General features: G+C 38.3%; 1 protein-coding gene across 8 annotated transcripts in view; it reads right to left on the bottom strand.

Annotated features, from left to right (window-relative positions):
* LOC109099301 (inactive ubiquitin carboxyl-terminal hydrolase 54-like) overlaps positions 1-21,231 on the bottom strand; it is a 53,502-nt gene that overhangs the window by 9,042 nt on the left and 23,229 nt on the right. For all 8 annotated transcript variants that reach the window (XM_042736808.1, XM_042736809.1, XM_042736810.1 and 5 more), the window contains exons 2-14: positions 20,036-20,597; positions 14,523-14,615; positions 12,608-12,742; positions 11,632-11,745; positions 10,970-11,052; positions 9,286-9,391; positions 7,873-8,019; positions 7,135-7,284; positions 4,222-4,390; positions 2,278-2,457; positions 1,720-1,902; positions 910-1,447; positions 640-776 (exon numbers count right to left, since the gene is read on the bottom strand). In XM_042736808.1, coding sequence (XP_042592742.1) covers positions 640-776; positions 910-1,447; positions 1,720-1,902; positions 2,278-2,457; positions 4,222-4,390; positions 7,135-7,284; positions 7,873-8,019; positions 9,286-9,391; positions 10,970-11,052; positions 11,632-11,745; positions 12,608-12,742; positions 14,523-14,615; positions 20,036-20,182 — 2,182 coding nt within the window. In that variant the 5' untranslated portion in view covers positions 20,183-20,597. The remainder of the gene's footprint in view (positions 1-639; positions 777-909; positions 1,448-1,719; positions 1,903-2,277; positions 2,458-4,221; positions 4,391-7,134; positions 7,285-7,872; positions 8,020-9,285; positions 9,392-10,969; positions 11,053-11,631; positions 11,746-12,607; positions 12,743-14,522; positions 14,616-20,035; positions 20,598-21,231) is intronic.

Genomic DNA, 21,231 nt, shown 5'->3' with positions numbered 1-21,231 from the left:
AGAAGCCAAAAAAACTGGAAAGATGGAGAGAGAGAGAGAGAGAGAGAGACAGAGAGAGAGAGAGACAGAGAGAGAGAGAGAGAATATCATGAAATTATTGTGTGATTGATCACTGCTGTCACTTCATAAATCTGTTACATACACTAATTCCCACTATTAATATAAACACAGTCCTAAGTAAATACAAATAGACAGAAGAAAAAAAAACTGATGTATGGCAAAATAATATATTTGTCTATTAAGCCTTGCAGCATGATATCAGCCTAAGAGGCACACAATTTTAATATGCACAAAATTCTGTATAACGAACAGTAGGCGGTGACCAAACACTATTCTGGTCACATGGAGAAGCACAAACAGATATAGCAGTTGATAGCTCTCCAGGGCAGACTAATGTTCCTCAGTTTACATAACAGATATACAGGGATAACATTTCACAGAAAGGAACAGGATGTATTTTGCAGCTGATTCTGCTCAATACTGCTTGCTTATTATATTAAGTTCATATACTGAAAGAGCTAAAAGGGCATGTGACATCTAGTTTAAACATGATTAATGCCATAAGGTAAAGAAAAGGTGAAATCGCCCACATGTTGACTGTATGATGACTATAAACACACACGTTCATACTGTACACACCTAAACTCATGTGACTGCTGCCCTTGACTGATGCTTTGACATCCTGCAGTAGGGCACTGCTGCTCTTGGATTTGATGACAGTCTTCCATGATGGGCTGACATCAGGTGGAGGCTTTTTCATTCCTGCCTCTTGTAAGCTGGAAAACACAGAGAGAGAGAGAGAGAGAGATGGATGTAGATATAGATACATAGAGAGAGAGAGAGTGTTTATGATGAATGATGTGCTAACAAAGATCCTTATCAGTTCTGACGAGCTTTTTTCCATTATACCTGTGTGTGCCATTACTGGTGCCCTCGCTAACAGGCATGTCGAGGCTGACGGGGCTGTTACTGTTCCTCTCACTGCTCTCATAGCCGCTCTCCATCCTCTGGATAAGCCGTGAGGGCTGCTCTGATCCTCGTCTCAGGGGTCCCGGTAGGTCTCGAAAGGTGGTCTGTTCCGATGATGCCGCCAAGTCCCCCTGAGGCCCAGTGTCTTCAGACAAGAGAGCGCCTAGCTGACTGTACCCGGCCTGCTTGCGGCGTTCCCTGCTAAAGATGCTGTCGATGTTGAGGGCCTCACGGCGAGGCTTCCAAGGCGGACGGTATCGCCCTCCAGAGGAGCTGGACTTGGACTCACTGCTGGTGCTGTCAGCTTCCCAGTCTCGGGCTTTAGCGGTGAAGTCAGGTGGGACAACAGAGCCAGAGGATGATGCGGAAAGTGGCCGGTTATGGATAATGTTGCTCATAGTCTCCTTAAAGTCTCGAAGTCGACTGGAGCTAGGTTTAGGTAGGGAACGTGGAACCTGCTGCTCTTTTAAAGTCTCACCTGTAAAAGAGAGGGAGGGGAAATCATTTAAAAAAAAAAAAGAGGATGGAGGAATGTTATTTTTTACATAATCTAATATTACTGAACAATCCCACAGAGCATCAATCAACTGGCCACAGTTACGTCCAACATGCTACTCGATCCACTAACGATCTGTCAGAGCATCAATCAACTGGCCACAGTTACAGATTATTAACCAGGTTTCCATTAAAATAACACAGCAATGTTTGCATTGTGGTTTGGTGACAGCATTATATTGTTTAACTGCATACCTTCGCTGTGGTAGCCGGCAGACAACACCTCATCTGTCTTAGAGCAATGACTCCTTGAATCACCCCGGGCCTCAAATTTTCGTGGCCTGCTGGCACTTCGTTTCCGGTCCAAAACTCCTCCCTTTCTGTCTAAGACCCCGTCCTTTCTGAGAGTGTGGCGCTGCACTTGATCGCTGTCAGGACCTTCACAAGTGATTAACAACCAAAGTCACTATTTGAGTTGTAGAGCAGCAGGACTACAGGTGGTGCAATATTAAGGTTGAACCGAGGCACTCCGAGACACTGAAAACACTTGATCGTGAGCTGCTCATGTGTAAATGAACACAGTGCCATGCTTTACTCCAAAACACTCAAGCACATATTCTTTTAATTATATCACAGCATTTGCTATTTGATAAATAAAACTAAATCAGATCGACCATTAATTGTGCAGCCCTAAGCAGGACATAGAACAGATCACATTAAGTTTACTTCTTTATGGATCAACTCAGTGCCAATATACCAAATATGGTGTGTAAACTGTCTTTGATTCTAGCGTGAGTGTACAAACTGACGTACCTGTGGTTTCCAGGCTGCTGTGGGAGGCAGAGTCGTTGTCCTTGTTACAGATGACGGTTCCCTGGGAGTCAGAGGAAAAGTGGGAAGCCATAGACTCGTGGTGGGAGTGTGAATGCTTATAGCTGTAGCTGTCTGTGGAGGAGTCTGTCCGTGTGTCGCTGGAAATTGACGGCTCACGGCCTGACAAAACAAACAGAAGATCTGATGCTTATCACTGAGGATACCAACTGGGGAACCCATAATGCTTTAAAAATGAGATTCTGGAGTTTTCAGTCAAAAGCTGTGACTGGCAAAAAGAGTTCTGAGAGGTGATGGGGCACTGCTAGGTATTCTGGGTGAATGTTTACTCCGGTTAAAGAAGCCCATCCAAAGTTTCTATTATGTTCTGATACCTAGATATAGCTCTGATATAACTATGATATAGCACATTTACCTCAAAGTTGTTGTTTTGTCTTTGTGTGTATTAACCTGTGCACCATTTATTCATGAGTATTGGCTATGTTTTATGGACAGGCCACTTATGATGAACTCTGATACCATCTATAGTATTGGTATATTTTAAAATAAAAAGCAGAATTTGGTAATTCAAGTAGCTCATTATATAGACATCATATCTTCTAAAGAAATATATGGTTATTACAGCTCTTGATTCTTTACCGTATTTGTAACAGATTTTTTTTTTTTATACCTGCAAGTCTCAGCAAACTCCACTAAAGATTTGTCTATAAAGTAGGGCCCTAAGAAATCTGTTTTATTTTTTACTAAATTTCATTTTATTTTTTTCCAAATTCCTGTTTTTTTTTTCTGTTTTAATTTTTCTTGACTCCTTTTTAATAGTTAAATTAAATTGTATTAATCAAAAAGCATGGCTAATTAATTAAAATAATGAAACTTTTCACATCAAATTATTGTGTATGTTTAGGGCCCTATTAAATGTTCTATTTTTTCCCACCATATTTTTTATTGTTACTAAATTCTGTGTTTAAGCATGTCTAATTATTTGAAAGCATTAAACAACTTAATTTATTCATTTTTTTTTTTTAAAGTAGCCTTATGAATTTGTTTCACCTCAGAAATTCTGTATTGTGTATTAAAATTTTTCGGGTTATCAAATTAAGGAATAAAACATTAATTTCATTTATTATAAGCAAACTTTATTTTTTACAAACAAAGGGGATTTACTTATAAAATTAAAACATGGAAGAAATGTTGTGTGATTATTTCTTAAATAATAATGTTTGTTTAGTAGTAGTAGTACCAGCAGTAGGATATGTACTTTCTACTGAAAAATAGTAATAAGCCCAGTGTCTTCAAATCAAACTGGACTTTTATTTTGGCGGGTTGCCTTGAATACCTTTACAGTTCTGTGTATGTGATATGACGCTAGTTTTACTCAAATCAAACAGTCAAATGCTCATGAAGTGACTCTCAGAGCAGTTCTGGAGATGTTGTTCATATGTTTATGTCACGTCACGCGCTCTTCAGTGTGTGTGTGTAGTAAATGAAAACGCGCGTCTGTGCCATTCATTAACAAAAAAAACCAAAAAAATCAAAAATCAAAATTAAAACCAACTTTTAAGGTTTCATGTTTACAGACACAAACTACATACATAAATCAAATTTAATTGAAATGAAACTACCTACTTTTGATTAATTAATTCAAAATTTGACAAATTCAGTGACATTCCGTGCTAAACTGTGAATTCTGTTTTTATGACTGGATTTCACGATTCCGTCCGCGTTTTCCGCATTGTGGAAATCATAGGGCCCTACAGATCATAAAACAAAAATAAAAATATAAAAAATAACTAAATTTTACTCATTAATTTAAAAATTTGCTAAACAACTGCCTTACTACGTAAAACTTCCTCCTGAAGGTGCACCAAAGAAATGCAGTAAAATAAACTGCACCAGTAAACCAGCCTTACGCTGGTGTGCAAGTACCTGAATCCTCACTGTCGTAGTATGCTTTAGTGTAGTGATGTAGGTCTAGACGAGAAGCCAAATCCTGAACTGACACTGGCGTCCCCCTGGGGTCAGCATAGAGCAGCAACAGCGGCTGGTAATGCCCCTTTATACAGCGGGACACCACATCCTTCCATTTGGGCCCAATCTGTGAGAGAGAAAATAAAAGGTAGTATATAGTTTTAAAGCAGTTTAAATAATACATGTGACAGATTTTCCTAAATTAATCCCTAAAAAGCTCAACCAAATATAACTCTCACCTAGTGAAAAAACAAAAAAGCAAAGACCAGTTGAAATGCTCTGGATACCCTGAATAACAAAGCTGAGACTGAAACTCAAGTCCAACATGTTTCCATCATTTTCACACCAATCTTACCCCCAAGACTCCAACTTCCCAAATGGATGACTTTCTCTATGCTCCTTCCATAAACAGACAGGATGCCGAGCGAGCCGCAGTAACAGACAAGCATGCACGAAAACGTGAAAAAGTGAGCGGGACAGTGAGCTTTAGTGTGTGTGTGTTTGTTTGCGGTGGACTATCATGGCGGTTTCTGTCTGTAGGCCACGCCCTGTCACTGTCCAGCTGGGGTTGTAAACAATAGTAGGATATCCTTGTTTTCAGAGGGCTTTTGTAGGAGCTCTGCGCAGCTCACGTGCAGGTCAGCATAGGCTTGCCAGACTCCACAGAAAAAGCTGCTTCGTTTGCAACTGTCTAGGATCCACAGCCCTGCACTGCTATTATGAAAATAAAGTTCTGCAAGTTCAGGACTAAGGGAATGACACATCAATCTGAGTGACATAACACACATTATTTATTTTTCGAAGTAGTTTTAATGCTTGCAGGAATTATGCAGTAAACGTATCACTGTAAAAAGTGGGGATGTACCAATATATTGGTACCACATCAGTCATCAACCAATATTACAGATTGGTATCAGCTGATAATGAGCATTTAATTGAGCATTCTCATTTTCTATATTTTACTATTCAGAATAATAATAAGTTGATTTCTGCGATGTGGAAAACGCAGACAGAATTGCAGAATCCAGTCATAAAAACCGAATTCACAGATTTGTAAAATTTTAAATGAATTAATAAAAAGTGGGTCATTACACTTAAATCAAATCACGACATGGACTAGTATCTTAGACTAGTATCAGACGCAAGGTTTTGTTTACTACACACACACTGAAGCACGTGTGATGCTCGCGGTGATTTCAGCATCTGCCGTCTCACTAAATGAGGAAGTAAACACATGAACAACATCTCCAGAACTGCTCTGAGTCTCACTTCGTGAGCATCTGACCGCTTGATTTGAGTAAAACTAGCGTCATATCACATACACAGAACTGTAAAGGTATTCATGCCAACCCGTCAAAATAAAAGTCCGGTTTCATTTGAAGTCTATATTTCAGTAGAATTAAAAAACCCAACAACAACAACAAACTACTAAAATAAAACAAACATAATTTTTTTTTAATGAATAATCAAACAACATTTCTTCTTCAGGTTTTCATTTTAATAGTTAAACCCCTTTGTTTGCCAAAAAATAAAGTTTGCTTAATTTTCAATAATTAAAGGATAAATGAAATTAATGTTTTATGCCTTCAATATTATTAATAATAATATATTACTAATATAAATAATATTATTAATAACAAGAATAATGTAAATACACAACACAGAATTTCTGAGAAAAAAAAAATTCATAAGCCTACTTTAAGAAAAAGTTTAATAAATTAAGTTGTTTTATCCATTCAAATAATTAGACATGCTAAAACAGAATTTGGTAACAATAAAAAATATGGTAAGGAAAAATAAAACATTTCATAGGGCCCTAAACATGTATTTTTTGTTAAACTTAATAAATTGATGTGAAAATGTATATGATTTTAATTCATTAGACTTGCTTTTTGATTAATACAATTTTATTTAACTATTAAAAAGGAGTCGAGAAAAATAAAAATGGAAAAAAACAGAATCCAGAAAAATTAAAATGGAAAAAGCTGAATTTGGAAAAAAATAAAACGTAATTTAGGAAAAAATAAAATGGATTACATAGTGCCCTAAATAAGAGAGAATAATTCTCAAAATTAATATCCATGTGTCATACCGTACATTGTTTTATTTCTTATTTAGGTAAAATAGTACAGAATTTTTGTATTTAATACAATTACTATTTTATACTTAAATAAAGTTCAGCATTTATTAGTTACCAGTCATAACATGGAAAATGCAAAAGCTTGGGGTCAGTAAGATTTTTTTTTAACATTGCTGAAATTAGTGAAATCTGATTTCTATTTTATTATATTTTAAAATGTAATTTATTCCTGTGATTGAGTCTTAACTGTAGATATTGATTAATTTAATGCATCCATGCTGAATAAAAGTATTAAAAAATTTGAACATTACTGTATATTTTTGGCATGTGCCAGATTTGTGCATAATAACTTTTTGACGTTCACTTGCTATGAACATTGTGCCATTCCTGTCTTTATGTTATGACCATATACAGAATGTGCAATAATGACTATTGACATGCATTGAGTTACTGGCATGTGCACATATACCTGCACACACAGACAAACACACAAACACAGAATCCTAAGTGGTGAGTCAAAAAGCTGTCGAATTATGTAAAACAGCACATACACATACATTCACCCACCCACCCACCACATGCTGGGAGCCTGTGGGGCACTGCTAAATAACGAGCCAACACATTGGTCTATCCCAGTTAATGATTCTACACAAACTCCCTGTGGACAGAGCAAGCAAGGAACATTAGATCAGGGCATGTATAAATAAAGCCCTACGAACAACCCTGGCAAACCGGCAAGCTAAGGGCTGCATTTTTCACATTCACTGGTTACACAAAGCCCAGATGATTACCTCTTTCACATGAGCGTCGTCGAAGTAAATCCACTTGCGGATTTTGGTTTGGAAGAAGAAAGTAGAGTAGTGTTTGCCATAGTAACAGACCACGCCCACAAGGTAGAGCTCCGCCTGTTTGGCCTTGTCCTCTGTCACTCGGTAGAACAGCTATGGGTGAAACGAAGGACGAGAGGTCACTTATTAGTCATAAATACAAACACATCCACATACACACATAAAACTAGATCCACACAACCAAACCATTACCTAATTTAAGTGACCATGAGATCTTTCAAAGGCATTAAAAACATCTGTGATGGAGATTATCAAATCACCACTCTTGATCTCTAGATGTATTTCAGTTTAAAATAATCTTTTGTTAGGCCTTTTAAAATGGTTTACATTTCACATTGAAACGTGAACCCAGAACTTAGTGAAATGCAAACCCACTTAGGACACACTGTGCCCGCCCTGTGTCCTTAGGAAGCCTGAAATCAGTGGCAGAGAGTTGTTTTTATGAGTCATTGTCATTGACGCAACAAGTTTGACAAGTTCTGCCTGTAATTCCCATGTGCATCACAGTGATCTCAGAGTTGTAGCACTGCTGTTTGGAGCTGACTGCATTTATCATGATCGACAATGTCAAAGGCTTCTGTTTTCAGCTGTGGATTTGTTCATCTATCAACCTATTTATGTTAGTGGAATTGTGTGCAGTTTGTGGGATATTTCTAACTACTGGCAGGGTGCATGTCTTACATCTCCGAGCCGCAGGACGGTGCCCAGGCTATGAATGACGTCTTCTGCTAGGTCAGAGTGGTCCGAGTCCCACACCAGGCCAATGGTTATGATCTCTGGGGAGTTCATCAGGACACGTCGAATACGGAGCTTCTCTCCACAGTTGCCCTGTAGAGGAGAATAAGGGAGAGGAATTTTTTAATTTTTTTTTATATTGCTTGAACATAAAAAAAAGCTGTGGAGCTATAATGAAACACACACATACTTGCATTAACCATTACCATTAATTCCCATTCCCCCTGCCTGAACTTAGTCACCCTAATATAGATCAGAAATCACAGATGAACACCCATATTTTGTGTGTGTGTGTTTAGGTTGCATGAAGCATGTCTGAGGGTCAAGATAACGTCTGTTTCAGATCTACACAGATTTTTCTTCAACTTTCAAATGTGTTCATTTCAAAGGGAAATCTTGCCATAGTGTCAACTCAAAACATGTTTACTTCCATTAATACTAGTGAACAGACAAACATAAAAGCATAATATCATCTAATAATGTAATGATTCATTATTATATGAATATCAGAGAAGTCAAAATTTAAGCTTGGTTTATGCTTGAGTTAGAAAAATATATGTACTTGCCAACAGGCTTAAAGAAATTAATAATAAAAAAAAAAACTTTGAATAGAAGAAGTTTCTTATGCTCAAAATATCAAATATGGTAAAAACAGCAAGGTGAAAAATATTCATACAATTAAGAAACTGGTTTGTATTTTCATATATTTTAAAATGCAATTTACTCCTGTGATGTCAAAGCTGAATTTTCAGCAGCCATTACACTAGTGTTCAGTGTCACATGACCCTTTCAATGCTGAAAACAGATGCACTGTTTAATATTTTTGTGGAAACCATTATACTTTTTTCAGGATTCTTTGATGAACAGAAAGTTAAAAATAACAGCATTTATTTGAAATATAAACATTATGTAACATATCTCACACTTCTGAAGAAAGTATTAATTTTGTAGAAGAAAAAAAAAATCCTACTGACTTATGTCATTTTGCCTCTGAAGTAAATATATCTTGTTTCAAGGATGTTTAGATATTTTTGCTGGAAAACAAAACAAAAATACTGATTAAGAAAATTATTTTTTGCAGTGTGATAAGCCGTCATCCCTTATCCAAGGAAATCCTGATCTGACATGAAAACAAGTGTGCATGTTTTGCGTAAGAAGTCGGTCCTCCTCAGGGCCACGAGACAAATTAATATTCCACTGATTGCGTCCTGTTTTGAGCCAGCGATTACTTAATGGCCACAATCCTATTCAAACCCAGACAAGCGTCACATCCACACACACACTGTCCCAGGCTTCATTATGCCTAATTAGCACTTGATTTGATAAGCTGAGTGTGTGGCGGAGTGTGGTAATGCTAACCGGGCAGTTGCGCAGGTCTCCCACAGTGCTGGCGTTCCTCAGCAGCTCTCCGAACATGTCTGGGGTGGGCTTCTCCCGGCATTCCAGCATCCGCACTGCCTGGTTACTGTAGTATAACCAACACATGTCACACATTAAGATAGCACCAGCAATACACTGCAGCTCTTATATCTGTAATTACGGGCGAAGTGTTTGTATTTGTTGGCTTTGATTTAATAAACATGTAAACAGCCTATAATTACTATATGAATTAAAAAATTTTAAATGGAATTTGTAATACTAACCTAAACAACTGACTCAAGTGTTTAAAGTGTTTGTGTACAGTGTTTTTTTGTATTCAGAAGGGTTTTCAGGGAGGTCACAGTCCAGACCGGTTTGATCTTACTGCAGCAGCAGAGGTCATCTCAAAGACACTGCAACACTGCATGCCTGGAGCAACATTGCAGCTCAGGCAGGTTTCAGGGAGACAGCCTTGCCAATGTCACAGTGTTACCTGGACAGGCTCCTCCAAGTGAGAGTGTGTATAGAGACAGATCGACACGTCATAATCTGAAAACCACGCCCACCAGGGAGAAGAACAATCCAATGCTCTCCATTGACTTTCTATTGCGGGAAGCTGCCTCCTTGTCATTTCTGACTTATAACAAAAACAGAGCAATCCCTAAAAGCTGCTGCGTGATAGGTGTACAGTAAACAAGCTAAAAAACCCAGAACTACATTTTTATAAGCTGTTGACCCAAAAAAAACTAGTACAACTGTTGCTACATTCACTGGTATTAATAAACAGCCTACATTAACACTAATAAACAATTTCAAAGGCATCTGAACTGAATCTGTAGGCAGCATTTCAAGGTATCACAAGCCTGCTCATGAAGGCTGTCCCAAAAGTTAAGAAATCTCCCTCAGATACTATGCACTGATACTAAGGCATTCCTGACTACTTTTTTCTTAAAATCTATGTAAAATATATTTATTCTTATCAGAATATTGAATAATTCCATTTATGTTGCATGTATTGTAACTCATCTGAGCCAGCACTATTTGTCTAACTAATTTCCTGCCAATGTAGATTGCACATTTCATGCTAATGGCAGTGAGGCAGATCACTAGAAGGAAGCACTTCTGCACTGCAATGTCAGCTATTATCATAAAAAGCCTCCTTAATCACAGAGCTGCATGCTGGAATATTCATGAAGTCCTTTCATCCCTGTTGTGCTTGCGAATGTTTGTTCACAATGCTAAGTATCTCCTCCACTGGCAGGCTGAATGCAGTAATCCAGACTGCGTCTGCAAATGCGCAGCTCTAAAAGCGGATGGTGACAACATTTGACTGCAGAGTTCAAGGGGAGCTGCTCTAACGTGAGGCTCGGCTTTGTATCTGGCCGCTCATCACCCATGATTAAAAACAGTGGCACTGCTGTCTAGGAGACCTAGAGTAATATTTAAGCAGGCTGTTGCCATGTGCTCTTGGCCATTGAGGGAATCTCTCTCTGTTCTGATTGATTTCACTGTGTTTGATGTGGCAGAGAGCTCATTTGCTCAGCTGGAGAAGAGTATAGGACATGATGTTTTCTGTGCCGTACACAGTGTGGCCCTTTTCGGTCCCAGCTTTCAAAATGACCTCATTCTTTAGCATCACTCATTTTTGTGCATGTGTATGTGCTGCAGGGATGATTTTGCTCACCACAGAGAGGTGGTGGAGATGTAGTGGACCATCTGAATGAAAGGCAGGGGGTCTGAGGAGGCTCCACATTTGCTGCACACACACTAAATGAGAACAAAAAACAATATCTGTTCAATCTTTTTTACACAAATGGACAGAGTGGTAAACATTATTTTATATTAAAAACTAGGTGTATTAGGGTTCCCACACTTTACGACAACACAAATTAATTAATTGACAACTGATGGAATTAATTTCAATTATTTTCATATGACTTTCCCAAGACATATATTAACTTTAACCATTTGATGACTGGAATAAGATTTAAAAAAATTATTTTATATTTCACTTATAAAGAGGCCTTTCTAGCCATAGAAATGGTTTAAAAATGAGCACAAATATACAAAAATACATTTCTGTGCATGATACATCAATGCATACTATTATAAAAGAGAAATGATCAATGACTATTTATAAAAAAAACATTACAAATATTTACTGACATGTGCAACGTAGACAGGTCAAACCATAATCCAATTAAATGCTGATGTATAATACACTGTTTTACATTTTCTACCACCAAATATTGAGTGTCATTCAGAATACGTCCTAGTAAATGCATTACCAATGGAATTCATAGTGCCTTCAAAAAATATTGCTCCTTGTTAATAAAGAGGCTTCACCTGCTCAAAGAGTGTCATGGCAAACTTCTGGTGAGGGATGCAGTGTTTGGCTGTGCAGATGTCCTCCTTGGTCTCATCAGAGATGTGAAAGTGGATCCTCATGAGGATATTCTCCTGTGAGAGAGACTTATTGCTTAATTATTACCAATCAGTGTGCTTGAATCAAAATCTCACTGAATAGAAACAGCATACATCTGTCCTGCATGTCTCATGTTAATTGATTCTCGCTGTCTAGTGGGTGTGTACTGAGTCTGTGAATAACAGCACGCTCAGCTCTTTTGGCTGAGGGATATAGCTGAGAATGTTGGGTTGGGGGAAGGCTTGTGTTCTGTAGGGAGATGTTGAAAGTTCACAAAGCAACTGCCCTTCACCAGTGCCTCCAGTCTTGCATAATGACCAGACAACAATAGCGGTTAAGGGGGAAAAATGAACATTTGCAGTTTGTGGTCGCAGTTCTTACTGGTCAGCACATTGTACCATGTTGCTAAACCAGCAGTAGAAAGAGGCAGAGACAGGGAGCCATTCTTTATCTTATATGTTATGATGCTATGGCCTTTAAAATGAGCCATTAGGAGAAAATTAATCACTGCACAAAACAGGATGTGTGTCTATGAGATTACAGAGTCAAACAAGGTTTACATTTCTGTACTATCAAGCATCCTGCCAAGAGACGAGAAATAAAAACTGACATGAAAGCAGACATGCAACCAAAAAAAGACAGGGACGGACTGATACAGGGCCGAGAGGATATCAAACACCTTCCTATTTGGTGGACTTAAGAGCTGACCTAACAATGTTCACAAGAAATGTCAGACTGCACAATTTCCTCTACAAGAAAAGCAGAGAGTCTAATTTGGCATGTAAAAGAATACTAAAGTGTATGGAAAAAGCAAGGGCATGGAGGAGAACAGCAGGAAAAGCCGTAATGCGCTATAGGGAAGCTAAAGGGCAATGGTGAAGAGTCAAGAGCCCTTACGAAGCACTCAGCTGCGTCGTCCATAATGCCGAGCTGGAATCGCTGCTCATCCTGGAAGGTTTTGGCCAGAGCACAGCGGAGAGCATCAGATGGCAGCACCTTCTCACTGCTAAACTGGAACTGCACAAAGATGCTCTGAAAAACAACCACAGCTTTCAATTAACTTTAAAGAAAACATCAACACCAGTTCATAACACAACTACTTTCAAAAATGGGCAAAAAGTGTACCTTTATACGACAGTTTCTCACCCTGTATCCAGTTACAAACTGTTGTATAAAGATTTCAAATTTCTTTCAAATGTGATGTTTATGTAGCCAATAAACCTCTTTTTTATATTAACAAAAGTAGCATGACAAGCAAAGATGTTTTTAAGAGTGTGTTTTACGAAGGAAAGAAAGTCATTCAACTGACACACGAGTGAGTAAATGCATGAACTTTCATTTTTGGATGAACTATCCTATTAAAAGCAGTATTTTTTTCCTCTTAAGCCACATCTAAACACAGCATAATTAAGTGTCTCCTGGTATATAATAAAAAAACTCCCCATAAAACAAAACAATTACATCATCAAGACTTCTGTGCTAAATTAAGAAACTCCTCAGTAAACAATGTTATTACAGGATTAACTTCTTTACTTTGAAGGCTGAAAACTCAGAGGTTGGAAAGAAGAAAGGCACAGCACTTATGTCACTGACCGTGAAACATACTGGAGTAAAGTCAGAAAGATACAGACAGCTGAATACAGAGGCAGTACCAGACCCATGAGAGCGAGCGGACAGGCTGACAGACATATTGTCCCAGTCATGTGTGTGAGAGCAGACAGGCAGCCCCCTACTGCGCTGGCACAGGGCTCAGGAGAGAGATCTCTAATTTCCAGCTGAGTTATTGAACTTTTGATGGAAAGCGCCAATGGCAATCCTGAACATTAGAAGGAATCTAATATAAAACGAGTGTAAGGGAGGGACTGAAAAGAAACGGGATGGAAAAAGAAATGGCACTGCAGGAGCTGAATACACGCAACACTGCTTGCCATGTAGCTATAGTTAAAAACAGGATAGCTCGTTTTTTTGATGCATATCTATTCCTTCAATGCCATATATTTGATGTTTTTATAGTACGTCAACATACATATAATGTTCTGCCAATGCTTTGAAGCAGATGAAATGACAAAGTAGTGATTCAGCACTGTTTTTTTTTGTTTTGGTATCAGACAAAATGATATTCCGAACTGGTTTCCTTTAGGCTTTTTGACAAAATAACTAGGCCTAAATAATAATTAGAACATACATGTAAACTAGTAATTATACTAACGAAATTTTAATTATAGTTTTTGTTCCTCACTTGAGAATGAATAGCTGTTACATAAAATTGAGTAACTTGTGCAAACAAAAGATGAAACAAGTTACTATCCTTTTGGATGCTCAGTAGTGTAATGGAGTTGCTGGGTGCAGTTCTTTATAGACTTATCAAATGAAGCCATTTATTAGAAGACCAAACATTTAATAAAACAAGTTTTGGTGACCACTGACTTTTTTTGAAATTTGAAGAAAAAAAAATGTTAATGTTCCAGAGAGGAAAGAAAGTCAAAGAGGTTTGGAACACATGAGGGTGAGCAAATGATGGCAGAATTTTCATCTGTGGGTGAACTATGCCTTTAAACCAAAAATGTACTTTTATCTGTAAATAAAGTGGGTCAAGCCAATTATCTCTGCTTCTACAATAAAGTTCACCATTTAATATTTGATAACATTTCAGAATCTTGAAGCATATACAGATGGCAGAAACACATTAGCCTTCAAATAAAAAGGGAAAATACTGAATTAGAAAAGCTATAATGGAGCAGAGATCCCTGTCAGCTCCATGAATGTAATGCATCATGAATAAAGTCAAACCCTGATGGGCTCAGTGCTTTACCTTCAGAGCGCAGAAGATGCACGAGTCCTCCATACACTTGTGTGTGGTGAGCTGCCGGAAACTTCGCCGGAAGATATCCAGATGCCAGAGAACCTATAAAAAAAAATGTGCAATTAGACGTTAGAAACGTTTTCATCATCCTCTGATCTTTGATGCTGCTTGGGCATGATATGAGAGTGCTCTGAAAGGCTGAGAAAAGGTTGAATCAAGCATCAGACACTCAACACACCTTCTAAAATGCCTGAGAAGGTCTAGTCATCAAAAATGCATCAGGCTCAAAAAGCACTTGCACTGCCTGCAGTTGACTTTCCACCTCTTCCTAAGTGTCTCTCTCAGAAGGGAAAGGCATCTAAAGAAGATGAGTCGGGTTGGAGATGGTGCAAGTTGTATCTGACGCTGAACAACTCCTTTCCTCAACAATCTCCTAAATCCAGCTTTCTTGACACCCCGTAATACACTCTCAACCAATCACATGAAAGAAGCAATCATGTCTCACCAATCAGGTGTCAAAGAGTCAATAAGCCTGTATGATCTATCCAAGAGTTTGAAGAAACGGGAGCAGGTTAACAAGCAGAGCAAAGTCTGATAGTAAGATGAAGTGATGAGCGTGTTTCCCAGCTTTAGTCTTTCATCTTGAGGAATGTATGCGTCTCCAGGTGAAGGATGATGCGGAATGTCAGCGGAACAAACAAAGACCTGCTGGCTTCCTGCTGGGCAGCTCACATGCACACACAGACACACAATCATGCACACCTCCCATCTAGTCGTGCCTGGGAGGCTGTGGAGGTCGAGCTGACCCCACCTGCCCGCCATGAGCGGGGACTTTGTGTGCCATGGCACCGCTGCTTGCCCGGCAGATCTACACGCTTGCATGCTGAATTATTGAGAGAGCTGTCAGTCCCACACAACTCAGTTACCCAAATGAATCTGCTGTCTAACTTTACCTTCACAGATGCCTTAATCACTCTAATAGTGATAAAGTCTGTCAATGAACTTCAAAAGTTAGCTGGCCTGTAAACCAAAACATTTAAGAGACCTGCTTATGTTTCAGTCAGAAGTCTTAAGCAGAGCTGTCCATTTGGCTTACTTTGAACCCCTTTAAAATCTATAGTGCTGACAGAATTGATTTCAGAGAGTAATTTCACAAACCAGACACACAAAGTAGAAAACATCTGCTTGACTGCGGTTGGGGCTGTGCGTGTGTCTCTGCACAATAAAACTTAAAAGTACTCAACAACACTGATCTCTCATGCCATTACGATCACCCTGTATGACCTCCTGCTGACGCTCTTTGCATGGAAACTGTGGAAACAGTGAAACTGTAAGGGAATAAAATGTATGAAATGCAATACTGTTTTTGTTAAACACAAAAGCTTTAATGTAAATATTTCCTCGGGCATGAAAATGTGCATCAGAGGACCTAGACAACACCATCACGAGCATTCATCACAATCAATAAACTCAATATTTTTGTTTGCAATGCAAACCACATGGTCTTAGGAAAACCAGGTTTTACTTGAAGCCTTGCTATATGCAGTGCTCAAATATAAAGATGTGAGAGTGTTTTGGGACAGGTTGACATTGACAAGAGGGCCATTATATCTAACCTAAAAAAAAAATTATGATTTAAACAAAAAAGACACTCTAACTGCACTATAGAAGAAAGAAATGGTGCGATTTGTGACCAGAAATCTTATATACAATGACATACATAAAAGACATTTTCAGGAGTTTCCTACAATAACCGTTGTTCTTGAAACACAGTCCTGGTCTCCGGGTGCAAGTACGCAGGTCTGCAAATTCACAGGAACATTCTGAGCCAGTGGCCATGGACTAGCTAGTGTGTCCATGTCTCAAGTGGTCAACATCAGGGCACAGTGTCCCCTTCTATTGATTTGACGTCACTGATTTGACACTTAAGTTCTGGGAGCTCTTGTCATGCCACTGAGTTTGCCTCTGAGAATGTCTAACAATAAAATCCAGCTTTTCATTTTTTTATTTAATTTTTTTTAATCTGGAACTGTCCAGTAGAGTTTGTATAGGATGAGACTGCCCATATTGATGAGAAGCCTGCAAGACTTTACAGGAAGTACAGGTGTTTGCTTGACAACCTAGGTCACATCTGCTTATTAAAGCGATGTTCTGACTCAACGTCATACTGAGGGGATTGTAAAATCTCTGATCTGATGCATTTTTTTTAACAAACATATAAACGGCAGCAGAATCCTTTAGACAAGATCTTTATAAAATGGTCTTTTGGGAGAAAGGAAGCTGAAACTGATCAACCGTGGAGTCTGTCATTGTGAAATATGTGAACTGCAGTAGACCACTGCTTGAAAAATGAGTTCGATAAGAGCAAGCAAAACTGCATGAGTCTCCAAAATGGACACATCAGAGATAGCCCTCTGCAAAGAGGGACACCAGGGCCCATTACTAACCATATTACACGCTTCTGATCCAGGGGACGGAAAGCAGACAGATGACAGGGCTGATGGAAAAGATAGACTGAAAATAACTATGACTGACTGAAACCAAGTTACTTCCTTCAACTCATTAAACATTCAAACAAAGGGTGCAGTCTTGTAAAGACTTCCCTTCACAGAATGTGACCATTTCACACCAACAAGAACAAACCTAAATTTTACATTTTTAATTTTACATGTCCAAAGGGAGATTCCAGGTTGCATAAAAATATTAGTATTATAAATGCAGCACAACTTTTTTCAACACTGATAAGTCTTGAGCACCAAATCAGCATATTAGAATGATTTCTGACTGGCTACTGAAAATTCAGTTTTGCCATCACATTATCACAATTAATATTTCTATTGTAAAACCATTTCATTATAATACTAACTGCTGTATTTTTCATCAAATAAATGCAGCCTGTGCACGCATAGAATTTGTACAAGTCGTTTAAACTCACTTAAGCTTGCAAACAAAAATCCAGTTTTTTTATTCAGATTTAACTAATCATGAGCCTTTTACTGAAAACGAAGTTAGTAGCAAGTTGGCTAAACATTTATTAATAGCCTAAAACCAAAAATTCCTTTAACTGCAGCTGTACTCAACAGGAAGCTGCTGATTATACATCCTGACTCTTACCTTCTGTCTCAGAATCACAGGAGACCAGATGTCAACTTTGAAAACCCCGGCAGTCTAGACATAACTCTCTGCCTCTCCTTCCTTCAAACTCATTTATGCTGCATCCTTGGATCTTCAATCAGGAGTTTATTGATTGCATAACAGATTTTATTGAATGGCCGTTGAGAACTATTGATTTTGGAAAGGGTTTCTGGGAAAGCTTAAACAAGGACAGCTTATTCCATTATAGGGAATGTAATGCCAAAATAAAAAGTTATTTTCACTTCATGTGAACAGAACATCAAAACTAAGGGACAGAGAACAATACTAGGCAACTGATTCACCTTATATGTAAACAGGCCTACCGTGCTATGAAAAGGTTTTTGCCCCCTTCCTGTTTTTTCAAATTTTTTGCATATTTATCACTTAAAAGATTCAGATCATCAAACTAATTTTAACATTACACAAAGAAATTGCAAGTAAACACTAGGGCTGGGACAATAAATCGATGCAGAATCAATTTGTGAATTGATTCTTAGATTTTTAGACTGAATCGTGATTCCTCTGAAATCGATTCTGAACTTAGATTTTAACAGCAGATGGCGCTCTAATCTAGTTTTTATCCGCACACTCAAATGCCCATGAAGAAGAATGCTAAAGAGCGTTTGTGCGTTCGGCAGTCATGTAATTTCACCTCAGCTTAGAATGCTTTTATGATGCGAGATTAATGTAAACACAGCCCACTGTGAACACCTTTGTAATTCGCTTCAGCCTTTTCGAATTTTATGAATTATTATTTTAGGTTCAAGTGTGTGCAAGGATTTGGAAACAAGCAGAGTACGGCTGTTTCTAAAGCATGCAGTGCCATCTGCTGTTCAAAACTAAGCTCAGAATCAATTCAAGAAAGAATCGCGTTGCATTCGGAAAATCTCAGAATCGATGCTGAATCATTTCTCGATTCGCGATGCATCAATTTATTTTCCAAGCCCTAGCAAATACAAAACGCAGTTTTTATATGATGATTTCATTCATTAAGAAAAAAAAGCTGTCAAAACCTACCTGGCCCTATGTGAAAAATTAATTGCCCCCTCCTGGTAAATCATGGAAGAACTGTAATTGACCACATTATTTTAGAAAGCCGAGTTACATTTCACTAGCCACACCCAGCCCTGATTACTGCCAGACCTGTTGAATCAAGAAATCACTTTAATAGATCCTGTCCGACAAAGTGAAGCATGCTTAAAAAGCAACACATCATGCCGCAATCTAAAGAAATTCAAGAACAGACGAGAAACAAAATAGTTAACTGCATTTTGAATTTACTCAGAATCATTCAAGAGTGACAAATTTGCAAAAAAAAAATTAAAAACAGTAAGGGGGCAAAAAACATTTCACAACACTGTATATTATAATTTGTGAAGACATCATAGCCAAATTAGCTCATGCTTTAATGTGAGTAACATTTTTACAGACAAGTTCTTAAAATTCAAACAAACAAACAAAACAACTACTTACAATTCCTCAGAAAAGTATTCAAGAAAGGTTTTAAAAGCACCACAATTTGTTCTGCAGTCAAAAAAATTACTGTTTTCACCCCCAGATTTTGAGTTTATTGCCTTGCCATATTGTTATGCTTCATGGCAACAGACAATCCAGCCGTGACGCTCCCTCAAACACCCAACCCCCCGAACCAGTCATAACGGACTCTAATTTGTAGCTATAGACATATTATCAGCCAGCTAAGCCCCTTTATTTCCATATAGCTGATTATACAGTAATCCAAAAATAGAGGTTAAGTAATGGCAGGTTGCTCTGCAGGGTAATTACTGGCCAGTACAGTGTGCGTCTGACAGTTGTTTGTGGGGTCTAGTGCAGACAGTGCTTGAATCATCACTAAATCTAATGCAGGCTCCACCGAGCAGCACAATGGATAAAAGGCACAGCGGTTTCTGTCTAATAGCACTCATGCGTGAGGAAAGGAACGAGTGAAGAGTCAGCGCATCATTCCTACTGCTGCCATATGCATCTAGCCGCTTGACTTGTTGCTTCAAATGGCTAATCACAAGAGGAGGTGGGTGCAATTTCTGCCCACGAGAACAAGCATCTGTTGAGGTCATGCGTTGCACGAGTCATTAATTAGTGAGATTGTTTGCACAATATTTATCCTCACAGACTACAAGTAGAGCCTAACGGTTATGGAAACATATCAGCAAGCTCATGTGGGGTGTCCTCAAAGTGTGCTACGTTTTATGGAGTCCACACTGAGATACATCCCTAAAAACACCAAATAAAGGTTAATAATTTGTGTCAAGAGTCTTCTGTTCAACTAAGACACCATTTGTAAATTTCAGAAAGACACCAATCAGATTTCTGAAGTATAAAAGGCAACATGTAAAATGTGTTTATAGCATGAACATATGTAGTCCTACCTGGAGAGCGCTGTTCAGGAAGCAGCTGTTCTGTCCCGGCTCATTGATGAGTCCTTTGCTGGGGGCGATTGATGTCATGGTTCGTGGGGTGAATATACCCTGTAAGCCACTGCTGCCAGATGCAAAGTAGTTTCTTTTCCATGACATGGTGAAGAAATCAATATCGCTTGAACTCTAAATCGTCCCTCCGCTCAACAATCCCAAGTTCATCTTTCCAAAGTTGAGGGGAAATGAATTAGCATTGTATTCAAAAGATGTAAGAAGAGATAAGAAAATAGTTTTAAAAAAATATTAGTTCTGGGAATATGTTTATCCAAGGGCGTTGGCTTCTTGTTGTCATCTTGCATCAGACAGAAAAAGCAATGTAGTCTCTCGGCCTTGTTAACTGCTCTCTGGGATTTGGTTGTGGAATTTCACACCGCTATACTCAGTATTCTGGGCTGTGGTGATCTTTACTGCAGTGCTCTGTGCTACACCCTTAAACAGAAGCAACAGTGTGCAGATTGACCGCAAGAGTCTCGTCCAGTTGTAAAAAAGCGTGAATCTTCAAAACACTGTGTATCTGAAAAAATAAACAGAAATAAAAATGTTAACAATGTTATCTCCTTACACTCAATCCAATCTAAAGTTCAAGCATTTTTCACACTGTGATTTGCAGCAGCAAAGTGACCACAAGTCATTAATTTTCAATGAGAGTTGCTGATTTTCAGTGGATCATAGAAAGTTTTACTTCATGCAAATGGGCAGTGAATTGATGCATTAATGTCTAAAAGGAGAGAATACACTGGAGCACATATCATTTCTGAAATACTGTAGTCTAGCAGAGACAAGATGGATGAGAACTTAATGTTATAGTGTCTTGATCTCCCTATTGATTTATGATTACATCACTACGCAATCTGTCTCTGCTTACAGTACGTATAGGGATATAATAAAATGCTACAAAGATATAATAAATTAAATCCATATATTACATAGACACAATAAATGGAACATTTTTTTAGCAAGAAAACGAATTGCTTGTCGGATTAGAATGACATCTTATTTTTCATCTCATTTGATTTTCAAAAGCAAAGGTATCACACAAATAACATCACAGAATCCAGCAGCAGGAACATCAGCAATAGACAAATGACCTTCCCAGTCGTTCTTTATTACTGATACTAAACTGCGAATAAAGCATTAAAATACATTTC

Source organism: Cyprinus carpio, chromosome B13, assembly GCF_018340385.1.
Source record: "Cyprinus carpio isolate SPL01 chromosome B13, ASM1834038v1, whole genome shotgun sequence".
NCBI lineage: Eukaryota > Metazoa > Chordata > Actinopteri > Cypriniformes > Cyprinidae > Cyprinus > Cyprinus carpio.
The sequence above is the reverse complement of the archived record's forward strand: the minus strand, read 5'-3'. Positions and strand labels throughout refer to the sequence as shown.